Source organism: Asterias amurensis, chromosome 7 (assembly GCF_032118995.1).
Source record: "Asterias amurensis chromosome 7, ASM3211899v1".
Taxonomy (NCBI): domain Eukaryota; kingdom Metazoa; phylum Echinodermata; class Asteroidea; order Forcipulatida; family Asteriidae; genus Asterias; species Asterias amurensis.
Genome location: NC_092654.1, coordinates 8,475,247 through 8,492,890, shown reverse-complemented (window position 1 = coordinate 8,492,890; position 17,644 = coordinate 8,475,247). Strand labels below are relative to the sequence as shown.

At 37.3% G+C, this 17,644-nt stretch overlaps 1 protein-coding gene across 4 annotated transcripts in view; it reads right to left on the bottom strand.

Moving 5' to 3' along the window:
• The window catches only part of LOC139939512 (solute carrier family 15 member 1-like), a 36,148-nt gene extending 18,566 nt beyond the window's left edge, over window positions 1-17,582 (bottom strand). The window contains exons 1-5 of one of the 4 annotated variants that reach the window (XM_071935480.1): window positions 17,299-17,418; window positions 8,839-9,135; window positions 6,296-6,360; window positions 5,748-5,841; window positions 1,519-1,660 (exon numbers count right to left, since the gene is read on the bottom strand). In XM_071935480.1, coding sequence (XP_071791581.1) covers window positions 1,519-1,660; window positions 5,748-5,841; window positions 6,296-6,360; window positions 8,839-8,887 — 350 coding nt within the window. In that variant the 5' untranslated portion in view covers window positions 8,888-9,135; window positions 17,299-17,418. Of the gene's footprint in view, window positions 1-1,518; window positions 1,661-5,747; window positions 5,842-6,295; window positions 6,361-8,838; window positions 9,136-12,366; window positions 12,503-17,298 lie in introns of those variants that run through there. The other 3 variants (XM_071935482.1, XM_071935481.1, XM_071935479.1) reach the window with 3 other exon arrangements.
• Between the last annotated feature and the right edge of the window lie 62 nt (window positions 17,583-17,644).

Genomic DNA, 17,644 nt, shown 5'->3' with positions numbered 1-17,644 from the left:
CCTTTAATGTGAACTGTATGAAATCCTAGCATATCTACGCGTGTATTTTTATCACAGTGGCTGTTGGAATATTCAACAACCTCTTCAAAACCTAAGCTTACTATTGTTTTGCATAAAACACTGTCCACCAGTCTGTAGTCTTACTTAAATGGCACGTAATTAAAACCCATTTGGGAAAGCTGTGTTGCTATCAAAACACCAGTTATTTTATGGACATTTTGACTAAGTGTGCCTACAAAGTTTATCAATGTTCATTTTCAAAGGGTTGGTTTTTTGCAGACAAATCGCTTAACAAAAGTTTTGTTGTTAGCACTAGTAGGAACTAGCGTGGAGCCAGTCAAACGCAAAAAAAACATCACATAATTTGTATTCTATATGTAGCTGGTAGCCACGGTACAATTGGATCAAAGATGTTTTACACTGAACACCTTCGGATTGTCAAAGACCAGTATTCTCACTTGGTGTATCCTAACATGCAAAACATTGGGACTGAATTTGGTAATCAAAGTTGCTAGAGAACAATGAAAGAAAAAAACAGCCTTGTTGCACAGATTTATTATTACTTGCAAAAGTTCTATGATACGTTGAGCAGGATCGGTGTTGTAAGATAAATTGTAAATTTGGCCATGAGGCAGAACACTAGCCCAGGGTATGGACTTCTTTGTTGCATTCATGTCAATGTGGATGCATCAAAATACAACGTTGCATTGTAAAGTGACCTTGCATAGCAGGACAATTGCCAATATAAATGATGAATATAAAAAAGCAGGCGCGATGCTTCATTTTTGAAAGGGCAAGTATGAGAAGGGCATTTTTCCCTTAGTAAAGAGAACCTCTATTGAATAAATTGTACACTTTTATTGCAACGCTTCAATGGCCAACTATGTAGGCAATGACATGCAGCCGATTTCACGAAATGCTAGGATTAATCCTATCTCGATATGGACGAGTAACTCATCCTAGCTTAGGATGGGTTCAATGCGTCATAACGCCTATGGATGAAACCTAAGTAAGGAAGAGTTTGGTGAAATTGCCGGCAGGGCCATGAAGGCATTTGCCTCCCAGTGCCTCCTGCAATAGAGTGCAAACAGGATGAGATTTAAGTTGAATGCTGAATATGTAACAACCCTCAACAACTGGCGTAATTTATTTTATATTAGCAGGGTAGACATGGTTTGGGTTTTCAGTGAACTGACTGCTACTATTGTACTCAGCTCAGTCTTTTTGTTAACAATGAATACATTTTAACCAGTGGCTTCCAGTTAGTCTCCCAAAAACCAGTTGAATTTATATTGCGCTCTCTCCAGGACCAGCCTGTTCTGAGAGTGCATAACAGTGAAAATTGCATAACAAAATTATACAGAAACAGTTTAAGAATTGTGTACAGCATTAAAAAAAAAAAGCAAACAAGAAATCAATGCCTTTTTTGGGGGGGGGGGTTGATTTTCTATTTTACTTTTTTAAATACCAACAACCAACAAAAAAAGAACTTAAATCATTTAAATACTAAAAGTTTACCTGTATTTGCCGAGATATCCATCAGCAATCATAGCACCAAAGATTGGAGTGAAATAACACAACATGGCAAAGGCGTGGAAAAGTGCCGTGGCCCTGTCATCACTTAGCAGTAGTATATTGGTCATGTACAAGACCAAAATGGCTGTAAAATAAAAACAGAAATCAAACCTAAATAGTTTGCTAACTCATAGTGTTTTGACAGTGTGATGGCGATTGTGAACCAATTTCAAGATACGAAACAAGTAGAATAAGCTGTCTTTCCAACAACAAAAATTTGAAGTTGTAGTTGTAAATGTGTTTGTTTAGTTAGACTTGAGTTTAACAGATCATTTTTGTGGCAGTTATTTTAATGTTTATAAAAAAAATTTGCTAAGCTGGGCCATATGACTTTGAGTTTCTGGTATAGGCAAAAGGTTTAGGTGTTTTTGGTTAGATTTAAAGTAAGGCCGTGTCGGACACGCTGATCTAGCTGCAGCTGTAGCAGAAGTTGCTGTTTCGAACACAGCCTAAGACTTTTGTTTTTTGTTGTTGCAAGTAACCATGTAAAAAAAAAACATTCTACATCCGTCAACTGTTCACCTTCATTTCTTTGGAACTTGTACCAAAAAACAGACAGCAAACAAGACAATGCATTGTAAAAAATATATATATATATTTCCTCTTCCTCATTTGAAATCCTTCACATATCTCATAACTGATTATTCTGAAATATTTCCATTCTTCCTCTCACAAGGACATTAGAACTATGACATGTTTTTCAAAAGGTTAGCCATAATAGCTCATTGGAATTCCGATTATTCAGTGACATTTCCACAATCTGATAAAACATCTCAGGACCTTTTGCAGCCCTTGTATCAAACAATGATCTCATGTAACCAATGCATCAGCGGCTCTGGTTACATCGTGCTCCTGGATTCGAAGGGTCTCACTTTAAGGTAGAGTCTGCTAAATTTCCCAGCACCTAATATTTTTTATATTAATTTATTCTTATTTTAACCCTGAACAGAAACTGTTGTTAGGGGTTGATTGTTTTTTGTTTTTGGGGTTTTTTTTTCCACGATTGTTTGCCCGTCCGTTTTGAGCTTTGTTTGAACTGTTGTTACTATGAAAATGTTTTATTATATAGTTATAATATTATTTAAAACCACAAAGTCTGAACTACATGTGTAGCCACCTTGGCACAAACTCGAAGAAGAACAACCCGATGTCTGTGTACTCAAAGCTCTGCAAACATTGCAGCCTTAAATTTAGGAGGGGGGGAGAGGCGTGTCAAGCCAGCGATGTACAGGAGTTATAGGAACTGTTACACAAATATTTTCAGTTGTCGGGGAAATAAATATGGATTTATCTCTCTTTTCTTCATCTTATTTCTGACAAGGTCTACCCTGCCCTTTAAGAGAAGTAGGCAGCCATGAATCTTCACTGTCAATACTTGTGTAAGATAAAACCAATTTTAAATACCTCGGGATGGTCAAATTACTCTGTTACCAAGGCAACGATAAGAGTAAAGTATACTTTATTGTATTATTAGATTCAAATCAGTCAGCGAGTGAAGTAAAACACAATTTTTCTTTTTAAAGGAGTAAAAATATAAAAACAAGCTTCGTAACTTTTTAGGTTGTTTTTTTTAAACATAGATTTGCTCCCTCCGGCTTTGGATACAAATTTATCCGATAACATTCCAGGAAATAGCTGAAAACCTACGGACCCCTTTCAATCAACAGGACTAAGTGTATAAATTTCAATCGCAAAAATTAACAACAACATGTCTGGCATTTTAAAGGGTTTGGGTACTTTTTTGTACTTAACACAAAACACAAACGCCCACAGATTGAAGTCAACTTTGTACATGCTTTAAAGATAATGATGGTAGAAAGTCCCCTCAAAATATTACTTGCTGAGGTGCTGTAGTTTTTTTGAGAAATTACTAAAACAATTTTACAAAATTATTTTAGCATGTACTATGGATTAAAGCCATTGGACACTTTCGGTAAACAGTATTGTCCAAAGGCCCACACTTCGTGTATCACAACTTATATATAAAATAACAAACCTGTGAAAATTTAAGCTCAATCGGTCATCTGAGTCGGGAGAAAATAACGGGAAAACCAACCCTTGTTTCCGCACGTTTCACCATGTCATGACAATGTGTTTAAAATAAATCTGTAATTCTCGCTATCGAGAATTTATATTGTTTTAATGTTTCTCAAAAAGTAAAGCGTTTCATTGAACAATATTTCAAGAGAAGTCTTTCACCATTACCTTCTGTAAACCCTGTAAATTATTTGTAAATCTGTGAACTTTTTTTTTTTTTTCTGTACCGAAAGTGTATAATGGCTTTAAAGATAATGATGGTAGAAAGTCCCCTCAAAATATTACTTGCTGAGGTGCTGTAGTTTTTTGCAGAAATGAGTATAACATTCTGACAAAAATAATTTGTGTATCAGTGAGCAGAAACTATTTTAGCACGTACTACCGACTCTCCTGAAAACACTGCTCTGTGGTTTTTCACTTTTTGTTTCTAAAAACTTGAGACTAATGAAGCTGAAACTTCTACATGTAAATTATATTACATACATCCTCATTCACAGTGAGTAGGGATTCATTTCATGGATAAAAAACTTTATCTGCAAAAGGCACAAAAACCCTTTAAAGGGATGCTGCAGTGAATTAAAAAAAAAACAGTCATTTATTTCTGATATATGTATTGAACATCAATAAAATGTGTTTTGTTTTTTCCCTGACATATCTCACTTGCGTAATTAGCGAATAAGTCATGCCCCCCTTTTGTGGATTGTTACCGCCCCCTACCATCGACGTCACGTTGGGAATTCAAACATATCGTCAGCAAAAAGAGTCTAGTCCCTAACTACACGCGCCTAGGTACCAGGCCACACAGTGCACACGTCTCTATATGCACACAGCCAGGGGGCCCGACGGCTCGGGTTACCGACATGACGTCATGTTTATGTAAATGAAGGCTCCCAATCTCTTGAAAACCATTTTTAAAATACTTGCGCATTTAATAAAAAAATATTTCAGGTTTAAAAAGTCATGTTTAATCGTTTAAATTATTTAAAAAAACACTGCAGCCACCCTTTAATCAGCTTGTGAGGCGCAACCCTTCGAGGCAACTATGTAGGAGGAAACAAGTAAATGGCATAATATAATCAGATAAATTCAATCGTTTTAGTTGGAGAGTTGATACGAAAATTACTATCAGAACTTAAGTTAAAATCATTGTAAATCACATCAATACATCCATCTGATACTTCACACCTTTCACGCTGAATGATTGAAAAGCAACTGCCAAATTGATATAATTTGTTTTTACCCTTACACCGTTGTATATAAAGCACTGTACACTCAGTACTTTCCCCTAGCTCTATGTTTTTCACGGAACTTGAGAAAGTACTAAGCACACAGTGCTTAAGGGCAGTGGACACTATTGGTAATTACTCGAAATAATTATTATCATAAAACCTTTCTTGATTACGAGCAATGGGGGAGAGGTTGATAGTATAACACATTGTGAGAAACGGCTCCCTCTGAAGTGACATAGTTTTCGAGAAAAAAGTAATGTTTCCACGAATTTGATTTCAAGACCTCAGCTTTAGAGCTTGAGGTCACGAAATCAAGCATCTGAAAGCGCACAACTTCATGTGATCATGGTGCGACAAGGGTGTTTTTTTTCTTTCATTAATATCTCGCAACTACCTCCACGACTGATTGAGTTCAAATTTTCACAGGTTTGTTATTTTATAATAATAATAATAATAACTTTCGATTTATATAGCGCCTAATAACTAATACTTAATTCTCTAAGCGCTTTACATTAGTGCCCTGGTCATAGGGCCAATAACATCCCTTTTTAATGTTTCTCAGCTCCCTTGGGAGTATACAACCTGGGCAACAGTTATATCGCTCCAAAGGCTTTTTCATTCACAATATCAACCTCTACCCTCGCAGGTACCCATTTATACCCCTGGGTGAAGAGAAGCAATTATAGTAAAGTATCTTGCTCAAGGACACAAGTGTCACGACCGGGATTCGAACCCACACTCCGGTGAAAATGCACCAGAACTTGAGTTCGATGCTCTTAACCACTCGGCCATGACACTCTTTTATGCATATGTTGAGATACACCAATTGTGAAGACTAGTCTTTGACAATTACCAATAGTGTCCAGTGTCTTTATAGTCCAATAAAATGGATGTTATGCTTGGTACCTTTCATGCCATAGTAGGAGAATCTCTCGCAGAACTCTGTGCCGATGATGAACCCTATACTCTTGGGAAAGTCGTTCTTGCCACTTATAAATTGCTATAATTCAATAGGTACAGAGAAGGAAAATTTTAAAAAATTATGCAAAAATAAATTTGAAGATACACCGTCTACGAAACATGTAGTTATACTTCAACAAGTTGGTTAATAATATTATATATTGTCGTATTATATATTTTGTAGTGTGTACTCCTGTGAACTTTGTGGTAAGCGAAGCTTACACTATGACAAACATAGTTGTATTGTAAAAGGGGCGAAAAGTTGCGACGCTAAAAACAACTGTGTTTACCAAAAAAGGTTACCGCCCAAAATACCATGTCATTATCATATTTTACTAATTTGTGCTCAGCAGAAATATGCATGTAAGGTTACAAGCTGAACTAACATGTCATACATATGTATAATTTGTGACTGATACCATGCTCATTTCTGCTTAGCAGAGAGTTGTCAAGCAATATTTTCTGCTTTAAAAGCTGTATGAAGTTCTTCTTACCCCAACTCTGCCCCATCCTTTACCGCTGACTTTCTTTGGCTTGTCCTTGTCCAATAAAGAGGTTGCTATAGGGAAACAAAATACCAAAAAGATGGGTTATTTAAACCTGTCTGCAAAATAAGATAAGTTGCCATCACCCAAACAGCATGTGTTCGTTCTTCATGAGTGTTAGCTGTTTTGTATACAATTTGAATTTCCCAATTAAAAAACCGTGTTCTAGCTTGAAAAGAATAACCGAATTGCCCTTTCAAGAAGTGATAGCAGTGTTCTCACGCCATGTCGGATTTTTTACTTTCAACAATAATTTGAGAATTTTTCTTTTTATATTCATGTCCATTCCTTAGGCTACTCATTTTTTGAGTGGCGCCTAATATCTCACATACAGCATGTTTGACTATTTATGTATATTTATAAGGACCAGACTATGAAAATTAAAAAGTAATTATACTATAAAGAAATACTATTGTGATGGTCGGCTTTATGCTTTGCATTAACTGTTTAATGTGCATACCAACTACCAAAAATTGATACAATTGAAGCATGTGCTTATGGGTATGGTATGTGCATGCATGACAAACATCTTTTGCCAAAATAAATACACAATACAAACGATTGAAACAGTTGATTAGAAACAGGCACAATATACTGCATACAAAACTTGTAAAAAACAAATGCTTGTTTAGGGGCCATTTTGCTAGTTCACAGAGCCAGTCTTTATACATGTTATACATGTACATAGTTCCAAACCCACGTGACCAGTCTTTAACCAATCATAGTTCACTAAAGTTTCAAGATTCCAACATGGTTAAAGGTATGAAGGATTAGTATGGCGGATAAATCACATCATTGTAACTTTTTGCTTTGAAAGCTTACTGATTATGAATTTCATACTTGAACCATGTTTTGTGTGACAACATGTGTGTTCCTCCACAAATCAGGGAAAAAATGTGTCTGAAAACATTGCCAAAAAAAAGCTGCAATCAGAGCACTGATTTGGTTGTTTGGTTGTTACAACCCAAATAAAGGACAATCGATTAACACGCTGAAAAAGTGCATGTTTTTTCGCTACTCTCCCGACTCCCCCAAAAACCTATTTTAATATTACACATGTTTGTTATTTCATGTGTTTGTGGTTGATCAAACGAACATAAACATTGTCTTCGACTACACAAACACAACTCAAACAAATGAAAAAGAAAGTTAAAGTGTGCAAGTTCTCATCAGGGCCCAATTTCAAAGAGCTGCTTAATGGTAAGCAAATTGTTGTGCTTACTGCGACAGACAAATTTGCTAAGGTGTATAAACGTATTTCACAGGCTAGCAAGAAAAACAGGTTGCAATCTTGCGCTTTCACTATGGATTTGCATTGTAACGTCATTCTGCGCGGTCAACACCGGTAGGTTAGCATGCATTTTCATGTACTACGATAAGCAGCGCTATGAAATAGAAGTCGCGCAGTAGGCACAAAATTTGGTGTTAAGCAACTCTATGAAATTGGGCCTTGATTGATCTACAACACGCACACTTATAAATTACACAGGCTAGGAAAATGGGAAGTCATGCACGACAGTGACAAATCGGCAGTGTGTATCATGCAATATGTAGATGATGGATCTTCACACACATTACCCAAGTGCAGACCTGATGCTTTGTCTTTGAAATGGCAAAGGGCACCAAGGCATTTTCTCCTTGGTGAAGGGCACCTCTATTAGGATATTGTCAATTTCTATTGTAATAAGGGGCACCAAGGCAGTGGGAAGGAAGGCAAGGAAGGCCTTTGTTGCCTAACCCCTGTGAAGTATCAGGCCTGCGATTTTCACAAACTGGGTCCATACACAGGGTCCTAATATAATGTATTTCAGACTTTGGAAGTCACCTACTGAAGGTGCATAGGTACAGGTAGCCCAGTAGTTACTTTTTGTTATTTTTTGTAATGCAAGTTCGCCCCAAACAAGGCTAAAAGCCACTATTGGTAAGGGGCAACAAGAAGAAAGTATTTATGATGAAAATAACTAGCTAAAAGTAGGAATGGAAATTCCTCTTCAAACGTCAAGATTGCAAGATGGAGGGAAACATGCACCAGGCAAGGAGTTCCAAAGAGATGCAGTATGTGGAATAAAGCTGTTAGAATAACGCTCTTTGTAGCACCCATTTTTTCCTGAGTAGAACCTGATTCTCCCAAAGAGGTTCCTAGCAATGATAGGAACACATTCTACAGCAATAAGTACACATACATCCACCTAGTCTTGGTGCAAGACGTTCTTGTTGAGTTTGTAAACCAAAGGCACCAAACACTCAATGCTACACCTGGCGCGACTATTAAACCGATAGATGGCGTTTCTGAAAGCCGCGATCCCGCCAGTTGAGTGGTGTGTGGTTGGGTGATCTGCAAGTTTCCCCAACATTACCTGCTTATTGTTGTGATAGTAATGTGCATGGCGAGGAGAAGTGGAGCAGGGGATCACGATAGTTTATGAGTGACAGTGAATAACAACGTCTTGCACCAAGACTAACATCCACCAAATAAATGTCCCGAGTAGTACCTGAGCTGGCTTTGCTTAGTTCCTCACCGTCCTCCATTGCAGGCTTCATTTACCCTGACGGTAAAAAAACCTTCTATCGCAACCAAATGTCACAAAGTGTTTCCTGTCTAACAAGGCTAAGTAGACGTGACTTTATTTGGCTCTCTCTCCGGGATCTCATCTACAATTTTTTTTGCTCTCTAGCGGCACAAGGTTAGAAGCTGCAAGGATGATGATAAGATGATATGAGGATGGAGTTGTGAGGATGAGCGTTGTTAAGAAGTAGACTGACGACAGTGAGGTCTTGCTGCTAATGATCTGAACGGCCACGAGAATGCCAGCCCGACGGCCGACCGACGAGAGAGCGCATGAAAGTAAAATAAGCAAACAAGAAGGAATATGTTAGCTTTTTATAAACAAAAAGTGAATTGATCCGAATAGACTGAGCGAGTCTCGCACGTATTTGAACTTGAACCCTAAAGGCAAGATATACTTTGATAACTAATCCATAAGTCACTGACCATTAAAAATAACTTTGTTAAGAGCATTAGCTGTTGATATTGTAAAACATTGTGAGAAACGACACCCTTTGAATGTATGTATTTTTTAGAGAAAGGGGTAATTTTTCACCAACATTTTTAATCTGATTGAGGCTTCAGGTTCGTGAAGCCTTTCTTAGTCTTCTAAAAGCACACAATTCTTTACAACATGGGTGTTTTTTCTTACATTATTTTCTTGCAACTTCGATCAAAAAATTGAGCCCAAATTTTTGTAGTTTATTATTTTAAGGATGCAGGTACACCAATTGAGAATACTTGTCTGTCTATGACAACTACCAAAAGTATACCCCACCTGTTAAGGGGCAGAGTCCAAAATAGATAGGTCAGTTCAATTCACTCAGTTAAATCTTACTACATGTATTATGCTAAGAACTCACTCCGTGATAGTAAAGTTAATATTAAGAAGTCCCCTCGTTCCACTGAGTGGAAGAATTAGTCCTGGCCAATGTCCTACCTTTCACTCGTGTATAAGTTAAAAACCAGGAGAGTTTAATTAGAGTTGGGAAGTCTCCCGAATTCCAAAAATCTACTCCATGGAAGTAGATAAGTCATCCAAAATTCTGAAAAAAATCTACCCCGCGCTAAAGCAAGACAAGTTCTCAAAGGATCATAGTCTACACAGCAAGTAGATTATACAAATGGTGTTACCACACACCAAAAAAACATCTGAACCTCATCACGCAATGCCTCAAATCCCACTTTCTGAAGTCATTAAAGGAACTCCTTGCCTTGGATCGGACGAGTTAGTCTATGAACAGCGTTTGTAACCGTTTATTGTAAAATGCATTTGGGTAGAAAGATGTTGTAAAAGTAGAATACATTAATCCACACAAACATGCCTCGAAATTGCACGATTTTATTTTTACCTTGACTAACACGGTTGGCCATTTGTGGCAGTAAAATTTTTGACTCCCATAAATGGCCGACCGTGTTAGTTCGCACAGTAAAAGGAAAACCATGCAATTTCAAGGCAAATTTGTGTGGATCATTGTATTTTACTTTTAAAACATCTTTCCAACCATGTATGCATTTTATGACAAAACGGTTACAAATGCTTTTTATAGACCAACTTGACCGATCCAAGGCAACGTGCTTCTTTATAAATTAGTCTCCACGGTAAAGCTTCACTTTCACAATTTAATTGGATATGCCAGAGAGGTTACCAGCAGCATGCCTCCAGATTGAACTCACTTCATCTTGAACTCAACTACAGTTTGCATTAATTTGCCATCTGGCTTCTTGTATATGAATAATGATGCAAGTGCTCCTCTGTTGACAGGGGACCAGTCCAAACAGTGAACAAGAACACGTTTCTTGCCTCATCATTAACGACACCGGACGCTATTGGTAATTGTCAAAGACCTGCCGTTGATTTCACAAAACTCTTCCTAACTTAAGACTAATCTTAGGACTTGGGACGAGTCCCAACCCTGCACTGTAGCATGCAGACGGGTCCTAACTCTTTGTGAAATCGAACCCAGTATTCTCACTTAGTGTACATGTATCTCAACATTTATATGCACAAAATAACAAAAAAAAACACCTTTGTCACAGGAAGTTGTGTGCTTTCAGATGTTTCATTTCAGGACCTTTAAAACCCAATTCTGAAGTCTTGTAATCAAATTTGTGGAAAATTACTTCTTTCTCGAAAAACGTTACTTCAGAGGGAGTCGTTTTTCACATTGTTTTATACTATCAACTAAGTTACCAAGTAAGTTTTGTACTAACAATTGTTTTGAGTAATTACCAATAGTGTCCGGACTGCCTTTAAGGACGTAAAATACAATTCTTTATGGCCACAGATCATTTTGTTACGCCGCACCATTTCTTTGGAATAGTCTTCGTGTGCAAATTTGCCAGGCTGGTTACAATGCTTTAAGTCTCTGTGAAAAACTAATTTGTTTGAAGCTGCTTATTTATTTTGTAGTCTGCTTAGTTGTAGTTGTATCTTTCACTCACTCAATGTATACTTTATTGTTCTCTTTATGTGCTTAAAGGCTTTTTTCTTTGAGGCACTTTACAAATGTCTTTATTGTTATTATTATTATTATTTGGAAAAATACAACAGGTCGAACATCAACTCAGGAGTCGTAATTTGGGTCCAGAATCTGATTATAATGATGATTGTTTAAAGCCATAGGACACTTTCTGAACAGAAAACAAATAAAAGCTCACAGATTTACGTATATAACTTTCAGGGTTTACAGAAGGTAATGGTGAAAGATTTCTCTTGAAATATTAGTCCATGAAATGGTTTATTTTTCTGAAAAAAAACTAAAACAGTATCAATTGTCAATATCGAGAATTACTGATTTATTTTAAACACATGTCATGATTTCCCATTATTTTCTCCAGACTCCGATGACAGATTGAGCCTAAATTTTCACAGGTTTGCTATTTTGTATAGAAGTTGTGATACACAAAGTGTGGGCCTTGGATAATACTGTTTACAGAAAGTGTCCAATGGCTTTAAATGTGAAGAAGTCTGATAACTATTATAAAAAAATTATTATATTTTCAACCTTTGAACACTATAGAAATAATATCCCTCGGCAAAGATTTTAACTGAATAAAGACAATTTTGGTTTCAATTTCAGAAATTAGTCTCAGTAAAAAGAATTTGTACAACAATTGCTGGTACAAATTGCAGTTAAATAAACAAATACCTAAAATAAATAATGAAAAAAAATGAACATTCAGTATAAAATTTATTGCAAAATTAGAAATTCCTCCATGGCACTTGACTAAATAATAATAATAACTAAACCACCTCTTCCAGAGCAAGACTGACTCATCACTAGCGCTCCACTGTCCACACATCATAATATCATCTTGCAGTCATGCATCAAATATCTAAAAAGGCACCAATATTCCGGGCCATATGGTGGCTTACAATTTCTTCCAGGTACATGTACCTCTCTCACAACGGTAGAATTATTATAAAAAATTCAATCGGAACAGCTACAAAAAGAAGAAATGGAATAAATACCATTCGGAGTGTAACTGTAAATCACATCAATGGTTAACTTGATTGTAAAAGTCACTCGTTCTCTTACAGGTTTTCACCAAGGCAAGATGACAGTTTGATCACTGAACAAACACAAGGGCCGCATTTCATCGTTGCTGAATGTTGTGATCTATTGCCACCGCTAGCTGCATGCACTAGCAGGCAACACCTCCAGTGGCCACATAAAAATAAAAAATTGTTTGCCCAGCTGTACTTCACAGGAAAAGACAACGGGGGCGACAGAATACATGGGCAGCCAAACACCTTTGATGAGATGTGTGTGTTGAACAGCAGCAGGTGGAATGATGTGGGGTTCTTTCTCTTAAAGCAATGGACACCTTTAATATTGTCAAAGACCAGTGTTCTCACTTGGTGCACAAGAGGGTGGCAAGTGGAATTCAATTTGCAGATTACTGTGTCGTATTCAAAGTCAAGACTCAAAGTTCAAGAAAACCCCTCAACAAGATCAGCAATGTCTGGACGTGTGATAAGGATTTTACAGATGAATGGTCTTGAAAGGGTCTCAAGCGGAGTAGGCTACAGTGACTAGCCAACGGGAGTGGTCAACAGACTTGTCACCTTAAAGGTCCCCCAGCATTTTCTGAATTAGCCAGCCGAAATGCTGGAGAGAGAGACTTTTGACCGGTCCCTATGTGTTTTAAACAACACTGTAATTGAAAAACTGCTAAATTAATTTAAACAAGGAAGAGGGGGTGGGGGCTGGGGTTTATCCGGTTACACTGGCCTGTTACTTCAGTCTTGTAAGAGCCAGGCAAATTTTCCTTGGGCAAGAGTACCTGTAAGCAAGGGAAATTTAGATTCCAACTGGAACATTTCAAGTGATACTTGAGTTTCTCTGAGCGATACTTGAGTTTCTTGGGGCGATACTTGAGTTTCTTTGGGCGATACTTGAGTTTCTTTTAGGTGATACTTGAGTTTCTTGGGGTGAGTCCTTAAAACAACAGTTCCAAAACTCCTCCTCCCATAGAAAACCTCATTTATAACAGACTTGATACTTTACGGAGGCAATAAAGGCAGTTTCCTCAATGCCCCTGGTCTAGGGTTGTACATTAACTAGACCAAGTTTAGCATTTAGTGGTGGGATACATGTATATGTACATCTACTTTATTTATGTTTAAATGGGGCCATCCTTGCTGAAGTGCAAGCTTCAGGCATGATGGCGTGTTTTAAAACTGTTCATGGGGCAATGTAAAGTTAAATGGCATTTTAACTGTCCTCTTTCTCTTTGTGACACACTCTACCTCTTATCACCAGCTGTGTGTGTCTGAGATAAATGCTCTGTAGATAATGTTTTAGTTTATTCTAGGGGAAATCTGTGCTGATGAGAAATGAGTTCTGAGCCCAAATTTCATAGAGCTGCTAAGCACATAAATTTGCTAAGCATGAAATTTCTTCCCTGATAAAAACAGGATTACCAGCCAAATTTCTGTCTGTTACATGGTGCTTGTTACTGGTATTTAGCTTTTGTTTGCTTATAAATCCTGAAAATCACATGGAAATTTGGTTAGTAAACTGGTTTTTATCAAGGAAGAAATTTCATGCTACGCAAATTTGTGTGCTTAGCAGCTCTATGAAATTGGGCCCTGATAGTAAGCAAAGTCAGGTTTTTTGCACGTACTGTGTTAGAAGGAGTATCCCAGAGTATTTTGAAATCATGTTTAATCTGTGTGTGAAACATTCAAGGACAAGGGATAAAGATTAATTGCCATACAGTAAGGCCTAGTGGTTTTACAACACAATAAACCTTTATTGTCCCTCTAGAGTTTATTGGAAATTTGTATTTGCTTTTACAAAGACACATAACATTTAAGACAAAAGTAAGAATGGTGTATCAGTAGAAAAAGACTAGTAGACCTACATTACAAACAAAAGTTAAAAGGTAAACATCAGAAAGATAAAAATAAAGATACTAAAAAATGTACACCATACAAAGTGACAGTTAAAGGGATGGGATTTGAGGCGTTGCGTGAATATGATTTTCGGACCCCCATCTTGAACACCCAAGTTGGGACCAGTCCCAACTGTAGTTGGGATGATTGTCAAGATGGGTCTGAACATGAGTCTTAAAGGAACATGTTGCCTTGGATCGCTCGAGTTGGTCTTTCAAAAGCGTTTGTAACCGTTTGTTATGAAATGCAATGTTAGAAAGATGTTTTAAAAGTAGAATACACCGATCCACACCCATAGAAATTGCCTAGAAATTGCGTGGTTTTCCTTTTACTTTGCAAACTAACATGGTCAGCCATTTATGGCAGTCAAAAATTTGACTCCCATAAATGGCCAACTGTGCTAGAAGCAAGCGTGACCTTGTTTACCTAAAAATGCACATCATTAATGTACTACACCCATAACATGGATCAGTGCCTTCATTCTAAATAATACTAAGCAATAACAAGTTTAATAAAAGCAGGTCCCTTGTTAGGTTCATCCAAAGGCCTGAGGGGATAGACATGCTCTAGTGACCAGATTATATGCCAGTCCGTAGTGTTTTGTAATCACACCACAGTCTAAAATGTGAAATGAGAAAAAAAAAATTTTTTTGATGGTCCCTCTTCTGTTCACTCAAAGGACTTCTGGATCTGGATCAATACTGCAATCAATCTCCCACTGTAGGGATGTATACGTTGCAGGTGTGTGGTGCTGGGGACTCTACTTTTGATATTTAACAGGTTTAAGTTGAGTAGACCTTTTTTGACTTGGTACAATTGGTCTGTACTCCTGTAGTGTTAGGTCTCAGCATTATAACCAAGAGGTTCATTATGTCGAAACAGGTCAACTCGTACCCAAGTCCACTCGTACCCAAGTCAACTCGTACCCAAAATATTGTACCCAAGTCAACTCGTACCAAAGTCAACTCGTACCTAGGTCAACTCGTACCCAGGTCAACTCGTACCCAAGTCAACTCGTACCGTACAACGTACGTTATATGCCGAAACGGAGAATTTCCGTGCGGCGTGATGTTGTAAGCGATAGGAAATAAAAATGATGTTCTACCATCATATGGAGCTCACTTTTATTAATAATAATCTCACGAATTTCGTTTTTAATAATGTTTGTTCATCTCATTTCTGCCTTTTTTCCGCTAGGATATTCATTCAGATCCATTGTGGTTTCTTTTAAATTCCCGTGTTGAAGGGTCGCCGTGAAAGGCGTTGAGCAGACTATAAGATGCACACTAGTTCTTCGTATCAAGGAGGTATAAATATTTCGACCTCCATGCTTATGAGACCAATTATTTTCAATGAAAAAATATACTATGTATAAAACGCAACCCTTCATGTTTACCTTGGTGTTTTTCCTGTTAAAGTGTTCCCAAAAGAAAATTTCATGGTAAGAATTCATTCAATTCATTCATTTGCGTTATGTTCTGATTATCGTTTTCCGATTCAAACAAGTACATTTTAACAAATATACTGTTCCACTTTTTCCAACCAAAACACTTTGCTAAAGTTCTTATTATCTTTTTCCGAATAAAAAAAAACAAAAAAATTCATTCTAACAATTAAGCCTATATTAAAAAAAAAGTTCTCTGATTAATTTTCCCCACCGATAGGGCCTAAGTAAAAAAAAACTGCAACATGAAAAAAACCCCCAAAAAACAAGAAAACAAAATCATTGCAACAATGAATAGCTAAATGTATGATTAACAATATAAATAAATAAATTAAACTACAATATTTATTAATACGAGTAAAAAAAATTGTAAACATTTATTTGGGTGCGAGTTGACTTGGGTACTAGTTGACTCAGGTACGAGTTGACTCGGGTACAAGTTGACTTAGGTACGAGTTGACTTGGGTACGAGTTGACTTGGGTACGAGTTGACTTGGGTACGAGTTGACTTGGGTACGAGATGACCCGAATTCCATTATGTCATGACCAGACACAATCACAAAAGCCCAAAGACACTCAAAATTGTTCCTCGGAATTGAATTGATCACCTGACCTAGAGATCATGTCCAGCCTGTGTGGCAGTAGATAAGATATCTTAATTTGTCCCCCCCCCCCATCATGCGGCGAACAAAGTTCTTCTGATATTGCCCTCCTTGAATCAACCTCTTCCCTTCAGCCCAAAAATATTTCCCATAAATATAGAATTAATGTTTTATAAATGGTTTATTATTACTTGTAAAAAAAACAAATATTTGAACAGTGAAAATAGTAACAGGGACAGAAACTGCAGCTGGTGGAAACAGGGGACAGATTTTCCTGGCTGACGTTTTAACTCAATAAAACATTCCACTGCATAGACCTAACGCGATTCCCGCCTGGCTAATTTTTCAAAATTGTCCAAAGGCATTGTGGGAAGGAAAAAGGGCCTTCACTTTATTTGACAATTGAGAAACATCAGCCAGGCAGGAAACACGATATTAAAGCTCTAATGTATTAATCTAATATTATAGTATTGGCTACTACTTGGACCCAGTAACTGGGCTGGGGCGCTGTACTCCTTTTTTCAAATTTTAACATTATCTGTCATACCTAGCAGAAAAAGGAATACAGCGCCCCAGTTACTGGGTCTAACTCCTACTGTACTAGTCCTAGATTCTAGAACTATATTCTAGACTGTGTCTGAGGTTCGTTCCACTATCGTCTCTACGGTTTAATAGCGGAATGAACCTCATACTAGTTATAGGAGTACATCCCATGATATGAACATAGATTACAATACATAGCCTAATTTGTAATCAGAAAGGAGATTCATCAGAAACATACACTGTACAGCATAGGTTATAGCGTAGGCCCTAGGGCCTAGCTACATAGAAACTTTAAACTATAAATTTGTGGTTCCAAAGTGTAAAAACTGTAAAGAGCAGATCGAGAACAAATACTTGACACACTGTAACGTTTACTACAGCAAGTAAGAAACGAATGATACGGGTAAAACTTACATTTCACTTCGCTTAGTTGAATTTCGCTCAAAACACCTGCTGGGGATTGGTCTGATTCGATGGCCTGCCAACCATTTGCACTGCTGGCACTCGTCGTGTTCGTCGACATTGCTATCAGACCACGTCTCAGAATCGATCAAGAGTTGCCATCTCTTCAACAACTTATGCAAATCAAGGGCCCTAGTCACTGTCTTACTGTTTGAAACTTAAGAAAGACAAAAAAGTGAAAATGAAACTTAGTTTTTCTAACTCATACACGAAGACACAAATCAGCTCGTCCCATATGTTTACATGGGAGTAGAGCAATAAGATAAACGTTGAGGGCGCACTATTTATTAACTCACTC